General features: G+C 44.7%; 1 protein-coding gene across 1 annotated transcript in view; it reads right to left on the bottom strand.

Moving 5' to 3' along the window:
• Positions 1 to 18,345, bottom strand: part of Bfsp2 (beaded filament structural protein 2) — a 58,971-nt gene that overhangs the window by 11,938 nt on the left and 28,688 nt on the right. The window contains exon 4 of the mRNA XM_041677608.1: positions 16,971 to 17,132. Within this exon, the coding sequence (XP_041533542.1) occupies positions 16,971 to 17,132 (162 nt within the window). The remainder of the gene's footprint in view (positions 1 to 16,970; positions 17,133 to 18,345) is intronic.

Here is an 18,345-nt window from a genome sequence, read left to right as displayed (position 1 = left end):
GCATATCATAAGGGGATTATAGTCTTCGAGCAGCTACATAGCATTGCCTTGTTTGGAGGTACTGTGATTTCTTTAGAAGTCCTCTGTTGGCGGACGCTTCGATTGTGTCCAGATTTTCCCTGTTTCAAAACCCAGCCTTAGATGCCTCATTTTTTCATCCAAGAGGGCATCTCTGAGGGATACATCCTTTAGATAAACTGTGTATGTACCTTGTTATGTACCCTCAAACTCTCAAGCCTCCTGCCTCAACCTCCAAGTGGTAAGATTACATTCATGCATCAACATGCCTGCCTGGAACTTTGAAGGATAATCACCAATTATCCTTCGGAGATTTGTAACTCTCTCAACACCTGGAGACAGTTCCAGGTCCCCACACTGTACAAGGGGTTAAGTTTATTCATTTTATTTTTATGTGTGTTTTGCCTACATATGTATATGAGTACTGTGTGCATGCTTGATGCCCATGGAGGTCAGAAGACAGTGTTGAATCCCCTAAAAATGGAGTTACCTATGGCAGTGAACCATCATGTGGTTGCTGGGACAGGTCCCTGGGACCTCTGCAAGAGGAACAAGTGCTCTTAACTGCTGGGCCATCTCTGCTGTCGCAGGTTTTCTATCTGGATTTCTACATCTGATAGTCCTTCTAGCCTTTAAAAATTTTTAAAATTGCTTTATGTGCTCATATTGTTGGGCATGTTTATGCGTGTACACTTGCCATGGTTCATGTGAGTGTGTGCACATGTCATGGCTCATGTGGTGGTCAGAGGGCACTCTACAGGAGCCAGTTTTTCTCCCACACGTGGGTTCCAGGGATTGAACTCAGGCCATCAGGCTTGGTGGCAAGTGCCTTTACCTGCTGGACCATCACTCTGGCCCAGCCCCCTTTCATTGTATCAACCAGTGCAGCTGCGATTGTGAATACGAGGGGGAGGTCTGTGTTCTGATTCATTTTTCCAGAACAAGATGGTGGGTTCTGATTTCTCCCAGTGCATTCAGGGGAGCAGGTCCTCTGCTGGTGGATGATAAAATGAAGTCATCTTTTTTTGGTGCCCCCTGATGTATTGTTTCTGAGCCAATGCTGGAGGCAGAGAGGTAGAGGAAGCCTCTGTCTTCTCTGCTAGGTTCCTAGCTTCCTTAAAGTACCACTTGTAGCCACCACATAGGAATCTTGATGGAAGCATGCACAGAGCCTAAGGAGTCCCCATCAAGATGCTCCTCTATCAGTAGCAGGAGCACTAATCTTTGGGAGACAGTTCTTACCTACACCATGTGAGCTCTGGGGATTGAACTTGGAGGGCTCAAGTTTGGCGGAAGTGCCACCTGCTGAGCCATCCCCATAGTTCTTTGTTTTTAAATATTTATTTATTTATTATGTATACAGTATACAATATTCTGTCTGTGTGTATGTCTGCAGACCCGAAGAGGGCAGCAGACCTCATTACAGATGGTTGTGAGCCACCATGTGGTTGCCGGGAATTGAATTCATGACCTTTGGAAGAGCAGGCAATTATCTTAACCACTGAGCCATCTCTCCAGCTCCCCCTTAGTTCTTATATATAACTGGGGCTGTAGCTCAAAGGGAAGGCATTTGCCTAGAATGTGCGAAGTCTTGGGTTTGACCCTTACGATATCACAAAAAAGTAACAACTATCAACAAATGAGCTTGTGAAGTCCACTATGCATTGAATACAACAACAGCTGCTGCTATTACTATGAGTAGTTAATACCATGAGTAATTAATATGTCTTAGGCTCTTATTCTATGCCATGGATAACTCTAAGTTTATTATCTCATCGATTCTCTACAACCTTGTGAAATCCCATGCCTTTATTATCCTCAGCCAACACAGGAAATGGGGGCACAGAGCCTGAGCGCTTGCTCATGATCCTATGGTCCCTGAGAGGCAGAGGCAGCTGTGCACCCACGGCAAGCTCTCAGCCCTGTCAATGCAGCTGTCTCCGCCAGCCTGTTGACTTAAGATCTTTGATACCGGAGATGGCCTCCCCTAGATTTTCTTGGATCACCTCATCTTAATACACTAATGGACTTCAGGACCACTTGGGGGTCTGAAAATGGAGGCTGTGGTGCAGGAGGCCCTGAATGGAGCTTGGGAGTCTGCATTGATTCCTCTTAGGGATGCCTGGTCCCTGGGATCAGAGTGCTATGTGGCTAAAGACATCCTCACTCACCTTACACAGAAGATGACTGAACCAGTAAAATGGGAACAAAGCAAGATTAGTCAGTTCTATTACTTGTTGCCTGCCTGGTGGCTGAGTTCCACAGCCTGGCTTTCTGCTGAAAGGTAGAAAATTACCAAGTATTCCAGAGGTTAGAAAGATCTGCCAGCACCAGCCAGAGGCTTTCTTCTCGGCAAAAGTTAGAAGAAGGAAAAAAAGAGTTTCACTTCATCACTATTACTCCAGCATCATTTACTGTTGTAACCCTGATCTTCAAATCAGTAGCACGTGAGATGCCCACAGCTAATCGCTTCAACTCCTAAAAATATCACACATTCTTCTCTGACGGCTCCTTAGGATTCTGCTTTCTGCAACTGTAATCATTCTGTTTTCATTTCACCCCATGCCTGAATATTCTCCTTACACACTCAACAGTAGTCTTGTGATCCCAGACCCCGAGGAGGTGAGATTCAGTGTATTTGTTTAGGGTATATGAACTTCTTGGCTCCTTTTCTGGGTCAGCAGAGCATGCTGACATTTTGAAATATGATGGAGATTTTCACACTCAAGAATTATAATCGTGGGCCTTGAGAGATGGCTCAGTGATTAAGAGCAGCTATTGCTCTTGCAGAGGACCCAGATTTGGTTTCAAGTACCCTCACAGGGGCTAATAATGCCCTCTTCTGACCTCCGAGGGCAAAGCGGTACACATACATGCATGCAGTTAAAACACCCATACATATAAAGTAAAATAAAAATCTCTTTACAAAATATAGCTGGGAATGGTGGCATATACCTCCAGTCCCAGCACTTGTGAGGCAAGAGTCAGTGAGTTTGAGGCCAGCCTGCTCTACACAGTGAGTTCCAGGTCAGTCAGGGCTACATAGTGAGATCTTGTCTCAACACACACACACACACACACACACACACACACACACACACACACACCACATGCACACACACACAATCATGGCTGGGCAGATAGCTCAGTCAACAAACTGGTTGTTACAGAAGCATGATATTCAGATCCTTAATATCCATGTAAAATACTGGGTGCTATAACCCCAGGCTGGGTGGGAAATGCAGTTAGAGGACCCCTGGAGCTTACTGATCACAGAGCCCAGACAACCAGTGTGAGATCCTATCTCGAAGATATGATGGAGAGCAACCGAGGAAGATTCCAGCATCGACCTCTGGCCTCCCCACGTGCGCCTACACTTGCACCCATACCTTGTAATCACAATCAAGTACTCAGGAGTTTAACTATTGGGGAACAAATGGAAGAATGGGGAAAATGTCTCCAAACTGGACCATTTTTCTGATGACTGACCATTGGCAGACTCCCAAGCAGCATTGGCTAGGACTCAAAGCTGAAGGGGTGAGGACAGAGTGGGCTTCTGGCAGGAGGGAGAGAGTAGCCAGCAGGCAGTGATGTTCTCTGATCTCAGAAACAGCAGGTGTTCTGATAGCTCATGCATCCAGGCTGAGCAGGTGTTCTGATAGCTCACGCATCCATGCATCTCAGGGGCTCGGTGTGTGTTGACTTTCTCCAAGCAGTTGCTGTGGGCCGGAGAGAGCCATGGGAGCTCTCTGCTTTGAACTAGAAGGGAACAACAGCCTAGTGAAAGCACGGGTGTGCTTTTCAGATTTCACAAGAACAAGCCTTGGTTGTGTTGTCATGGAGAAAGGGAAGCAGTGGCTCTTGGGGTCACAAAGGCTCCTGATCTAGAAGAGGAGGGCAGAGTATCTTGCTTTAGAACAGTGATTCTTTTTTTTTTTTTTTTTATTTTTCGAGACAGGGTTTCTCCGTAGCTTTTGGTTCCTGTCCTGGAACTAGCTCTTGTAGACCAGGCTGGCCTCGAACTCACAGAGATCCGCCTGCCTCTGCCTCCCGAGTGCTGGGATTAAAGGCGTGTGCCACCACCGCCCGGCTAGAACAGTGATTCTTAATCTGTGAGTCATGACCTTCTGAGGGGCGGGGGGTGAACAACCCTTTCATTAGGGGTTTCCTAAGACCATCAGAAAACAGATATTTACATTATGCCCAGGGTATTTAACCCCAACATAGACCTGCCCCCCCATCTCACAGCCTATAAGATGTTCCTTGCTCATTCTTTTTGTTTTGTTTTGTTTTTTAAGACAGGGTTTCTCTGTGTGATAACCCAGACTATCCAGGAATACACTCTGTAGACCAGGCTGACCTCAAACCCACAGAGTCCCATGCTATGAAATAATTCTTCTGTACACTGTGTGAATATACGTTGCTGTGATTGGTTTAATAAACAAGTTGACTGGCCAATAGCTGAACAGGATAGTTAGGTGGGAAAGTCAAACTGAGAATGATGGGATGAGGTTGAGTGGAGTCAGGAGTCACCAGTCAGATGCAGAGGGAGCAGGAGATGAATGTGCCATGCTAATAAAGGTACCAGCACATGGCAGAGAGTAAATAAGGAATATAGGTTAAATTAAAATGCAAAGGCTAGTTAGTAATAAGCCTGAGCTATTGGCCGAGCATTTATTATAAGTCTTTTTGTTATAATTTGGAACTGGCTGCTGGACAGGAAAACTTCATCTACAGATCTGTCTGCCTCTTCCTCTGCTGAGTGCTGGGATTAAAGGAGTGTGCCACCACCGCATGTTGTCCCTTGCTCATTCTTGAAACACTGAATCAGTCTCCCATCTTTGCGACCTGTCTGTCCATCTGAGCCTAGCCGTCGAGTGTTAATCCTGACCTGGGTGTAGTGCCACACATCTGTAATCCCAGCACTTGGCGAAAGAGGTAGGAGGAACAGGAAGAAAAGGAGTTCAATGTCATCCTCCTTGTCATAGTCTGTCCAAGACCAGCCTGGTCAACAGGAGACCCTGTCTCAAGACAAAAGCAGAAAAGAAGCAACAGTGTGGATCCTGCAGTCAGACTGTGGCTTTCCTACTCAATACAGGCAAGGTCTTAGGTAGTATCTATCCATTTTGAGCCTTAGTTTATTTGTTAATGGTTGAAAATCAGAACTCCTATCTTGTTGGATTGAAAGCTTATCTGTCAAAGGCTTGGAGCAGTCTCTGTCACCTGAATCTTCTGGAAACAATTTGTTCTGATGCTTTCCTTGCAAGTCTCTTTCTACCATGTGGAATGGTGGCCTGTCTACTCCATCTTTGCACCCACCAAGTCTCACTAAACTGTAGAAATTGGGTGTGCCGTGATCACTCCCTGTCCCTTCTGGGTAGCTTGATGGCGCTTCACACCCGTGGTGCACTCAACAACCTTTGCAAAAGGTCAGCATCATGGGCCCAGCACATGTTGGGGACTGGAGGAAGAAGAAGCCTCCTGTGAATAGGACTAGACCAGATCTTTTCTCCATTAGGAAGACCAGTCACCATGATCATAAGCCTTTGAAATCACTTTAGTCACGCGGGACCATGTGTTTTTCAGTTGTGGAGAATTCCTGACCTGGTCCCCTCCTCCTTTCCTGCTGCCCAATGCAGGATTTATTTGGCATAAATAAATAAGGCAGAATGCTATTTAGCCTGTCCCCATGACACAGGGCTTCCTCGTGGGTATATTAAAAAGCAATACGACTCTCAGTGAGACTTCAACATGAACAGAATGCTGGCCTGGTGAGGCAAGGTTGCGTTGCTCCCAGAGAGTACACAGAGCTGCCTGGCTTCTGAAGTTTTCCTCTGAGGTGGAGGACCAATTCCCAGGACCATGTGGAAACTGGAAAAAATAATCTGAGGTAATGGCCTCATGAACTTGCTGCCCCACCCCTTATCTTGGATGTAATTAAACAAACTGTATTGCTAAAAGCAATAGAAAAACTCACCAATGAGTTTCTAGGGAGAAAAAAATAGCTTTTTTCTTAATTATCAGAGAAGCCTAAATTATAGTATTTTTGTCATTGTTTATTAGGATCATCCTACCCTTAAGGACCTGTTTGTTTGTCTCCTAGGAGATGGCTATGTGTGGAACATGAGTGACAGTGCCTTAATTCCCCAGAGATAATTTGAGTTGTTTCATCTTTGAAAATCTCCTATTTTAGAAGTAGGATCTTTATATCTTTTATGGGAACAGCCAATTAAAAAAATCTATGAGATGCTTTGAGGTCAGGCAAACCAGGTAGCCAGGGAAAGGCATCCTTCTGTGTAATGACATTTCATTTGAATTTTAATAAATAAAGCTTGCCTGAAGATCAAAACAGCCACACTGGTTAGCCTTACAGACCAGGCAGTGTGACACATACCTTTAATCCCAGTAGCCATATTAGTTTGCCATAGAAACCAGATGGTGCATGCCTTTAATCAATTCCAGCTCTAGAGAGGATTATAAAACGGGAGGAGACAGCTCTCAGACACAGTCTCATTTTGAGATTCCTGGAGGCAGGATTGTCATTTCAGACTGAGGTCAAGGTAAGAGCCAGTGGCTAAGTGTTTTGGTTTTTGGATCTTCAGGTTGAACCCCAATTTTTCTCTCTGAGTTTTTTTTTTTTTTAATTGTGCATCACTTCGGAGCCAGGGACTGTGCACAGTACCAACCACAGCCTGAGACCTGGTGTGAGCTCTGCCCGTGGTTCTGAGTGCATGAGTGAGTAGGGATCCTTCAGTGGACAGTGGGAAGGCAGTCAGCCATGCAGCTACTGGTTGTTGACCACATGAGGGCTTGAAAACGTGAGAAAGAGCCTGAGCATGACCTTTGCAATGTCTGTATTTTCTTCAGTGAAGAGTCAAAGGGCAGGAGGGAACTACTCAACAGGAAGTCTCTATTTTCTCTTTCAAAAGCTACTCTAATTATCTTCCCTAACCCACCAGTGCCACAAACGTAGCATGCCACAGGACCTAGTCCTGGAACACACACATACATACCGTACATCACTGACATACAAACACACAGACAGAGACACACCTTATATCACACACATACACACACACACCTTACATCACCAACATACAAACACACAGACACAGACACACCTTATCTCTCTCTCTCTCTCTCTCTCTCTCTCTCTCTCTCTCACACACACACACACACACACACACCTTATATCACCAACATACACACAGACACAGACACACCTTATATCATACACACACACACCTTACATCACTGACATACAAACACACAGAGATACACCTTATATCACACACACACACACACACACACCTTACATCACCAACATACAAACACAGACACACCTTATATCACACACACACACACACACCTTACATCACCAACATACAAACACACAGACACACCTTATATCATACACACACACACCTTACATCACTGACATACAAACACACAGAGACAACCTTATATCACACACACACCTTACATCACCAACATACAAACACACAGACACACCTTATATCACACACACACACACACACACACACACACACACACCTTACATCACTGACATACAAACACACAGAGACAACCTTATATCACACACACACCTTACATCACCAACATACAAACACACAGACACACCTTATATCACACACACACACACACACACACACACACCTTACATCACCAACATACAAACACAGACACACCTTATATCATACACACACACACCTTACATCACTGACATACAAACACCCAGACACACCTTATATCACACACACACACACACACACACACACACACACACACACACACACACCTTACATCACCAACATACAAACACCCAGACACAGACACATCTTATCGAACTAATTTCTGTGATATAAAAAGAGCCACAGCAAAACTAAGTAAAATGTCCAAAACATAAGTGAAAACGGCAATGGCCTGATCTGGGAAAGCAAATTTGTACAAAATCCAGTATTTTGAGAGAACGTCTGTCTCTTTAAAATATGAGAAATGCAAATTAGAGCTACACTGAAGAATAATTTTCTTACCTAAAATACTGTGCACACAGGATTGGTGAGGATGTGGGGAAAAGGGTACTCTCAGATATATTTTTGACAGGAATATAAATTCTTGTTCCACTCTATAATTTCTCAGCTTTGAAACGATTACCATCCGGAAACCTCACAGTGTTCCAATCTACCCACCTCGCTTCATTCTCCACAGTGTGTCCAGCCCGCCATCCTGACTATGAAAGGCATGGTGGTGGCAGCTGAGAGAAATTTCTCTATCACAGCTGACTACAAGCTGCCCTGAGGCAGGTGTGGCCCTCTTGTCTGAGCACAGCAGGGGAAGGACCTGTTCCTTAAGGGGCTACTAGTGCAGAGTACTGGGAGTGGAATAAGCCTTTGGTTTCTGCACACTGTTCAGGGCTGGAGAGTAAATGGAAGGACTGAGACTTCAGGAAGTGGGGATGTGCAGCTGGCTTTGGGCAAAGGGACCACTGCAGGGAGGAAGAAAAGATGGAAAAACAGAGCTTGCTAGCCAGAAAATGGTACACATCCAGCTTAAGGCAGAGGAGCAAAGGCCTGCCCATGACTAGGCTGTGACTGTGGGCACAAAAGAGATGACTTCTCCTCCCCAGGAAGAGGAAAATTGAAGGCGGGCAGAGATGGACACTCTCATCTCTGCTTCAATGGTAGTCGAGTGGAAGATGGGGTTGTCAGATGGCCTTCACTGTCTCTGCCCTCTGAAATCAGTTCACAACTAGGTGTCTTAGGTGTCTATTGCTGTGAAGAGACACTGTGACCATGGCAACTCTTATAAAGGGAAACATTTAATTGAGGTGGTAGCTTATAGTTTCAGAGGTTTAGTCCGTTATCATCATGGTGGGATTATGGCGGTATGCAGGCAGAGATGGCACTAGAGAGGAGCTACTACATGTTGACATGCAGGCAACAGGAAGTAAACTGATACACTGGGAGGTATCTTGAGCATAGGAGACCTCAAAGCCTGCCCCCACAGTGACACACTTCAAGGCCACACACATTTCAGCAAAGCCACACCTCCTAATAGAGCCATTCCCTTTGGGGCCCCCTTTTTTTTTCAAGCCACCACACTAGGCTGTGTTATATAACAAGGGCAAACAGCTTTTGAAAGTGTCCTTCTGCCTTTAAGTTGGTTAGCCCAAAGTTTATCAAAAGTAAGAGCATCAGGGTATGGCTGATTTTATCAGACCAAGGGCCTAACACAGATGCTGTTCTGTTGGCTTGAAAGAGGATTGTATTTCTTTAACTGATAAATTTTATTATATGTGTGAGTATTTTTCCTACATGTGTGTGTACCATGTACATGCCTGGTACTCTTGGAGCCCAGAAGAAGGCATCTGATCTCTTGCAACTGGAGGTACAGACAGTTGTGAGCTGCTGTGTGGGTGCTGGGAACTGAGCAGTAAGTGTTCTTAATAGGTGTGCAATCTCTCTGGCCTCAAAGAACACAGTACCTTTGAAAGTGTGATTTGGGCTGCTCAGAACATCATTTCTGTGTTGGTCAAAGGCCATCCCTGGAATGATCACATTCGGTGATAGAAAGGCTTTCAAGAAATTAGGGAAACTATTAGATTTCCCCCTCTTCCTTCCCTCCCCTCCTTCCTACCCCTTCCACATCCTCTCCCATCCTTTTACTGAGTCTATCTGGGCAACAGGAGTTGTGACTTGACTGTGAGATAGCCTGCACAAACTCAAGTGTTTGAATGCTTGGTCCCTGGCTATGGATCCTTTAGGAGGTGGGGCATCTCACCACAGTGTCCGTGAATTATGGACAGTTCTGCTTCTGAGTTAGTGCTCTGCTTCCTGGCCTGGCTATGAACTAGGTGAATGACAGCAGGTACTTCATTCAGTCATTTACCCCATTCACAGAGGTGGTCTTTGTAAGTTCATTTGACTGCAGGTTGGAGAATATTCTCCATTGTGTGATATTGTGACATAATGAAACATATTTTATATTTTTGGTCTTTTTATCTGGCTCCCAGCCAGAGCTCTTAAAACCCTGGCAACTTCCTAGATGATGAGAGATGAAGGCGTGTTCTCAGTTCTGATTGGTTTTTGTTTCTAGATCCTGAAATAGCTCCACAGTGAAAAAGATAAAAAGTAAAAAAAGGAAATGTGTTTTTCTATCATTGGTAATGAATCTCTCTCAACAACACCCAAATTTATGTTAAAGAGATTTCTTTGGTAAGACCCTGAGGGGAGTGGGGTTGGTGGCTGTCCCGCCCTCCACCCCCCTGTGATTAGAAGCTAGAGCTTTGATCCTGACTCAGGGAGCAGAGAGGGACTGAATCAATGAGAGCTGACTTAATTGATAATGGCGATTTAATCAGTTGTGTCCAGAATGAAGGCAGCGTGAACCCCAGAAGGCCAAGCAAGGACTGGATAGTTTCCAGGCTGGTAGGCAGTGGAGGTGTGGGGTGGGGAGGGTGGTGCTCCAGGAGGTGACACAGCTCTACAGTTCCATGGTGCATCTGACCTCACGCATGCCTCCCACTTGACTGTCCTGAGTTGTGTCCTTTGTAGAGGTTGGGAGAGACCAAGGGACAGGTTTGCTTGGGTTCTACTTGCTGTTCTAACAGTTAGTGGAACCTGAGGAGGGGATGATGGAAACCCACCGGAACTGGTGGTCGGTCAGGAGCGGGAGGGTCAGACTTGATGGTCATCTGAAGTCAAGGACAGTCTTGTGGAACCGAACCCTTAACCTATAGGATCTGGCAAAACCCACAGGTAAAGAGTGCCAGCACTAACTCTAATCATGGGCCATGTGGTTGGTACCTGAAGAATTTCTTGGTGTGGAAGAGATGTAGACATTTGGTGTGTTTAAAAAAATAATATAGCTTGGTATGGTGATATACACCTATGACTTAGGAACTTGGGAGGCACAGATAGAAGGATTGTGAGTTGGAGGCCAGACTGGGCTACGTAGCAAGAACCTGACTCAATGCATAAGAAGTAAACAAATAAGATTAAAATTCAAAAAGATTTTTTAAAAAGTGCAGTCCACTGTTTTCAAACAGTTCCTTTGGAAGGCCTCAGCGAGGCGGGCGGTTGGGGGGAGTGAAATGGAGTCATTTGTGCTCAAATCCCACCCATGGACTCAGCGACCTGTCTGGTTAGGAGAAATCAAGGTTATCCACGTGGCTGCCAAATCTCCGAACAGTCTACCGTTAATGGGATTACGGTGAAGCTCTGTTAGAGCTAATCCAGAAACACACGCAGGCAACCTTGTCCTGTCCGACCACCTGTTTCACTCTTGTTCTGTCTCTCTGGTCTCAGTTTGCAAGCCAAGTGTCCTCGAAGTGACAGATCTCTCTGTTCTGTTCCTGCTGTCTTCAACCCTCTTCTGTAAAACCAGCCTCCCCTGCTCATTGCAACTCTCACTGTTCTAGAACCGAATATTGGCAGCTGTCCTAGGGATGTCTGCACTGCTGTAGGCAGATGCCTGGTATGGACCACCAAAAGGAGGAATGATTGATTTTGTTCCTGGCTTCAGAGGGCTGCGGTGACAGCTGGGAAGTGCTTGCCCTGAAAGCGTGAGGTCTTGGATCCCTAGAACCCACGTCTAAAACAAACACACCAACAAAGCCAGGTGTGGTGGTGCACACTTGTAATCCTAGTGCTAGGGAGGCAGAGGGAGAGGGGCTTGCTGGACAGCCTGTAGAGTCTAATTAGTGTGTTCTAGGCCAATGAGAGACCCTGACTCAAGCAAACAAACAAAATCCAATGCAAAACAAAACCAACAAGGTAGATGGCATTCCTCAGATAGTTGAGCTTGTCCTCTGGATTACACACACACACACACACACCTGTACACACATGCCTGTATATATACATATACACACCTATATATATACATAGGCACCTATACACATATACATACCCCTGTACACACACACACACACTCACACACGCACATACACCCAAAGCAACTAACGAGCACATACCAGAGCGCTGAGCCTATGGTTGCATCAGGTGCTCAAGCACCTCTCTTCACCCCTCAGGCCTGCAATGTTTCATGTTCTTAGCTCCCTGCTGCCCGACTCTGCACCTATGCCTGAGCATGCCCCGACACGCTGGAAAGGTCACTTGGCTGGCAGATAGCTGCAGCCCCCTGGCCTCCTTCCTTCTGCGTTCTGCACCACTTCTCCATGTCGCTCTAAGCTTCTGCTCCAATCTCAGCTGCTCTCAAAGACAGCCTTTGTTGGTTCCCTTCTTGGCTTCCCCTTTATTGCTTCCCCCACCCCTGAGTCACCCACTAATTCCAAATAAATCACCACCACTCCAATATTTATCTCCAGATCTGCTTCTGGGGAAGCATAAACTAAGACATAAATTAATCATGTTAATTAATTTTCAGCCTCCTTGGGCTGAAAGGTAATTAAATGTGTGTTTTCCCTCCCTTTCTGAAGGCCTTTGGAAAGAGTGCTGAGCCATTCCCAGTTGGCTCTGCTGCCAAGTTGCAGACATGAGATGCTCAGGGCAGGCAAATGTCAGCCCCCGAGGGCACAGCCACAGCCGACAACGCTATTTATTGCAGGAATTCTGGCTGTCAGTTCTGATCTCTGTTGACAATCAGAGGAATTCACTCGTTCTGCAAATATTTTCTGAGTTCTGAGTCTCTGCAAGAGGCCCAGGCAGCACTGGCCAAATGAAAACAAATCCTGTGTGTCTTTTGTGAGATGCGGCTTTCAGATCACTCTATTAAAAACACTAATGGGTCTGTTGGGAATTAATGTTTGAATCACTGGTGAGCTGATGATGGCTATCAGATGGGGGGGATGGTAACTGCCAGCTTTGGGGGTTTTCTTTTTTCTTTTTTTAATTTTTACACTAGGCAGGATTTATTTCTGATAATGATAATGACTCAGTCCATTTTTTAAAGAGACAGTCACTCGATGTGATGTGCACTCCAGCAGGGCTCGGAGGAGAAGTCAGGCTGCAAATGACTGAGCTTCCTGGGGTTTAGCTTTGGAAACAGAGCTAGGAAAGACAGCCAGCCTGGTGTGGTCGTGCACACCTGTCATCTTTCAAATCTCCTATAATTGCACTTCTCAGTGGTAAATAGCTTTATCTTTTTTTCTTTTATTCTTCAAGTTTACATTACATCCTGGCCACAGTTTCCCCTCCCTTTACTCTTTCCAGTCCTCCCAACCTCCCCTCTCCTCCAGATCTACAGTTCCCTTAAAAAAAAAAAGAAAAAAGATTGGGCCTCCTAGGGATATCAAGTGAACAGGAATAACAAGCTACAGTAAGACTAGGAACTCTCATATCAAGGCTGCATGAGGTAACCCAGTAGGAGGGAGGAAAAGGGTCCCAAGCTCAGGGAAAAAAGTCAGAGACATCCCTAACTCCCACTGTTAGGAGTCCCGCAAGAACACCCAGCTACATAATTGTCTTTCTTAGGGTTTCTCTTGCTGTCAAGAGACACCATGATCACAGCAACTCTTATAAAGAAAAACATTTAATTGGGTGGCTTAGTGTTTTAGAGGTTAATCATGGTGGGACATGGAAGCATATAGGCAGACCTAGTGCTGGAGGAGTTGAGAGTGGAGAAGAAGCTACATCTTGATCCTACAGTAGCTGAAAGTGGTCTGAGATACTGAACATGGCTTGAGCATATGTGAGACCTCAAAGCCTGCCTCCACAGTGACACACTTTCTCTAACAAGGCCATACCTATTCCAACACACCACACTTCCCAATAGCACTACTTCCTATGAACTTATGGAGGGGCAATTACATTCAAACTACCACAACAACCATAAAGTATATGCAGAGGACATAGCTCAGATCCATACAGGGTGTGTGATGGTTGCTTCAGACTCTGTGAGCCCCTAGAAGCCCTGCTTAGCTGAGTGTGTGTGCCATGTTCATGTGGCATAGCTACAGTCTTAGTACATGGGAAGCTGAAGCAGGAAAATAGGGAGATCAGATACAGCCTGGGCTACATAGGGAGACCCTTTCTCCATCAAGCAAATGGACAGGGTGGGAGTGGTGGTCCACACTTGTCATCCTGGCACTTAGGTGGCAGCAGCAGGAGTATCAGGAGTTCAAGATTGGGACTGGAGAGATGGCTCGGTGGCTCATTGCTTTTAAAGCAGACCTGGGTTTGTAGAAGACCTACTCTTGTAGAAGAACGTGTGTGTTCCCAGTACCCACATGGTAGCTCATGAGTGCCTATAATTCTAGTTTCAGGAGATCTGATGCCCTCTTCTAACATTCCCTGGCCCTGCATGCATGTGGTGCACATACATACACTCAGGTACACACACATACACATTAAATAAATGAATAAATGAATTAATTAATAAATAAAAGAGTTCAGGCTCATCACTGGCTATATATGGAGTTTGAGATCAGCTTATGCTATATGAGACCCTATTCTAAAAACTTTTTTAAAAGGAAGGATAATAATAATAATAATAATAGTAGAAGAAGAAGAAGAAGAAGAAGAAGGAGGAGGAGGAGGAGGAGGAAAAGGAGGAGGGAGAGGAAGAAGAGGAAGAAGAGGAAGAAGAGGAAGGAGGAAGAGAAGATGACTTGGAGCCAGGAGAGTTGAGCCTTGTGCTACCACTCAACCGAATGACCTTAGGGAGTCGCTTGCACTCTCTGGGTCTCAGTTTCCTCACCTCTTAAATACAACTCAGTACTTGAAGGAATGATTTTAGATGGTCCCCAGGGCCATTCAGCATTCATAATCCTCCTTAAAAAGAGACAGACTCTGATCTCTGGCTTGATGTCACTTAACTCTGTGCAGCAATATCTCCCAACAGAAAAACCAGAGATTGATAGGGTGTGGGGTAAAAGTAAACACTCAAGGGATGCAGAATTGAGGAAGATCCGGCTGGGATGGTCCTGTTGGTCCTTGGTGGTTAGGGGAATGGAGAGTTAGGGCGAGGCAAGTAGTGAAGGGTCCTTCTTTTGCCTTTGGCAGCTCTTAGGCCTGTCATGGTTCTCAAAGCTGAAGAAAGGTCAGAATTGTCCAGAGAACTTTAATAACATAATTATTTAATAAAGAAAGTAATGACTTACTTTAGTATGTATGTGTGTCCATGTGCATGCTCGTGCGTGTATGTCAATGTGTACGTGCGTGCGTGTATGTGTGTGTGTGTGAGCATGTGTGTGTGTGTATACCTGTGGATGCAAGCGCATCAGAGGTCAGAAGAGGATGTTGTATTTCCTGGAGCAAGAGTTACAGGTGGCTGTGAGCTGTCTGATACAGGTGCTAGGAACTAGACTCAGGTCCTCGGGAAGAGCAGTATGTGCTCTTAATCGCTGATCTATTTCTTTAGCCCCTGAGAGCTTTTATTATTAATAATAATAAACTACAAAATCCTTCTGCTCTTTCTTTTAATTGTTCTGGAGGGCACTGTAGATGTTATTTCTGAGGTGATCCTACTATGCAGTTGGCATGGCAAGTCATCAGCTAAGCACCAGCAGCCCCTGACTTGCCTTTTCCAATTCCTTTATGTGGTCTCCCCCTCCCTGACCTTCTCATTTCCAAGTCCCCAGGTGAGCGGCAGGGGCAGGCCAGAAAGACAAACCTTCTACAATCTAGTTAATTCTTTTGTTATTTGTGAGGTTTCATACAACTTGGCTTTTCCCCTTTATTAATATAATCCAGGCTACTTACAAAATTAACTTGAGAAATACTCAAAAGAAAAAAAAAACATCTCAAAGTGTCAGGCAAGTCAACTTATTCAAAGGCAACCCACTGTGGACACCACTAACCAGCTAGTCTAATTTTGTAGATAGCGGTTGAGGACAGTGCTCTACTGTATACTGTAGTAGTGTGGGGCAATTTTAACAGCTGCAAGGCCAACTCTAGTTAACTTTCTGTTTCTATAATTTGTCTTTTGAGATGTGTCTTAGAACTACCTATATGGGTGAGGCTGGTCTTGAACTCACAGATATTCACTTGCCTCTGCCTCCTAAGTGCTTGGATTAAAAGCACGTGTCTCCATGTCTGGCCATAAATAAAGTTTTATTGAAACACAGGGATGCTTTCTGCTATCTATTGTCTCTGACTGCTTTTACACTTCAGGGGTAAAGATGAGGGACTGCATCAGAAATCATCTGGCTTCCCAAGCACTTATTATTAAACAAAAAGATCTGATCAGTCCCTGGTATATACCATTCTGTAATTGCTTTTCTTCCATTTTACTTTGCATGGACTTTTTCCTGGGTTATTGTATTTACTTCATAAGCATCATTTCTAATAACAGGTTTCATTGCACATAACTTAGTCAGGTGGTGCTGCAGTTTTGCTCTTATGGTAAGATATATATATATATATATATATATATATATATATATATATATATATAAAACCACCTTTTTTATTTAACCCTTAAAATGCTCCAAGGAGTAGCTTTAGATATAAACTCTCTCTCTCCCTTTATCTCCCTTTCTCTCTCTCTCTCTCTCCCTCCTTCCATCTCCTCTACTTCTCCTTTTCACTTTCTCTCTCTGTACTCTTTCACTGAGCCTTACCCCTTGTATTCCTAATGCTTTCTTTAAGATGCTGTCCAGATTGTTCAGCCAGTGGGTAGCAGGTAGCAGTGAGCAGGTAGGTAGCAGGCAGCAGCTAGCAGGTAGGAACTCTTGATACAGAAGACAAAATCCTTTACTCTAAGACTGGATAGCAACTTATACCTTATGCCTTTGATGATACAGTGGAGAATCCTTTACACGTTTGCTAGAATTGAACATTGTCATTTTAAACATTTTCTTATTTCAGAGAGACCAACAACCATTATTACTTTAATTTGCATTTCTTATCTTTCTATGGGGACCAAGATTGTCACTAAATGGCTGCCTTTCTTCTACATTCTGGCTGCCTCCTCCTTGCTTGGCCTCCTTCTTTCCAGAGCTCAGGGGAAGATGCTGGCCTGTCTCTTACCTTAGCTTGGAGCAAGGCTCCTGTTTCTGCTTGATTCTTTTCCACAACTCTCTCCCACTGAATTCTGATTGTCTCAAGGACATCATCCAGACCAGTGCCCATAGGAACATCTGTTTGCTCCAGTTCAGGCCCTGCCAGCTGTTTGTACAGAACCTTCACATCCTGAAAGCAACAGCAGACAGTTTAGGTAAGCTCCGGGGGTGGGGGTTGGGGGGGAGAACAGATGTGAATTCTAGCTAGCAGCAGCTGGCTCTGTGGCTCTGTGGGTACTAGTCTGCCCCTATCTATCTATCTATCTATCTATCTATCTATCTATCTATCTAATATCTATGTGTCTATGTATCTATGTATTTATCTATATATCTGTGTATCTATCTGTCTTATATCTATGTGTCTATGTATGTATTATCTATATATCTGTGTATCTGTGTATTATCTATCTATCTATCTATCTATCTATCTATCTATCTATCTGTGTCTGTCTATGTATCTATGTATTTATCTATATATCTGTGTATCTATCTGTCTTATATCTATGTGTCTATGTATGTATTATCTATATATCTGTGTATCTGTGTATTATCTATCTATCTATCTATCTATCTATTTGTTTATTTTGCACCATGCATGGGTATCACAGAGACTGGCAAAGTCCCAGATTTTCTAGGTGTAGGTATCATTTTTCTTTCAAGAACATATCTCTTAGATCCTTGCAAGCCCATCGCCATGCCCAAAGCAAAAAACTAAATAAACACAAAATCAAAAGTAAGTATATGGTATAGTAACACATAGTAAGTAACTCTAGAAAATGGAAGTTTGGCACAAAGTCAGGATACACCAAAGGAGATTAAAGCTAACTCTGACACCTAAGGGGTTACTGCTGGAGCATGGTCTTCAGGAACTGATCCAGGAGCAGGAAGGAGTGGGCTGATAGTCACTGCTTCAGGCTGGGCACAGGAGGAACTTCCCAGTGCACACATGGTTCAGCGAGGTATGATGCACAGCTTGAAGCAACCTGGACCATGAGTCAGAGAGTGGTGTGCACGGTGGCTTGGTGCTTCCTGCGGGTAATGAGACCACATCCCTGCTGGAGGAGCCCTCTGGTCCTGTTCCTTAAAGATACAGCCTTCTTTTGTTAACGAGTGTGTGGGAACTGCAGTGTGGGTCTGTCCTGAGAATTATTCAGTTCCTCCTGTTCATGCAGTGTTGGAAAAAGTATCGGAAATAGAACACTTTAGGGAGACCCTCCTCCCAGGACCAAGCAGTTCTAACAGCCACTTCAGCTGATGACTGTCACTTCCACTTATGAGTACCCTGGTCCTTGAAGACGTTTGACTTTGAGACTTTTATAGGGGGTGATCTGACCCATGACAAA

Source organism: Microtus oregoni, unplaced genomic scaffold (assembly GCF_018167655.1).
Source record: "Microtus oregoni isolate MIOR12 unplaced genomic scaffold, Mior012 000028F_ref0000031, whole genome shotgun sequence".
Taxonomy (NCBI): domain Eukaryota; kingdom Metazoa; phylum Chordata; class Mammalia; order Rodentia; family Cricetidae; genus Microtus; species Microtus oregoni.
The sequence above is the reverse complement of the archived record's forward strand: the minus strand, read 5'-3'. Positions and strand labels throughout refer to the sequence as shown.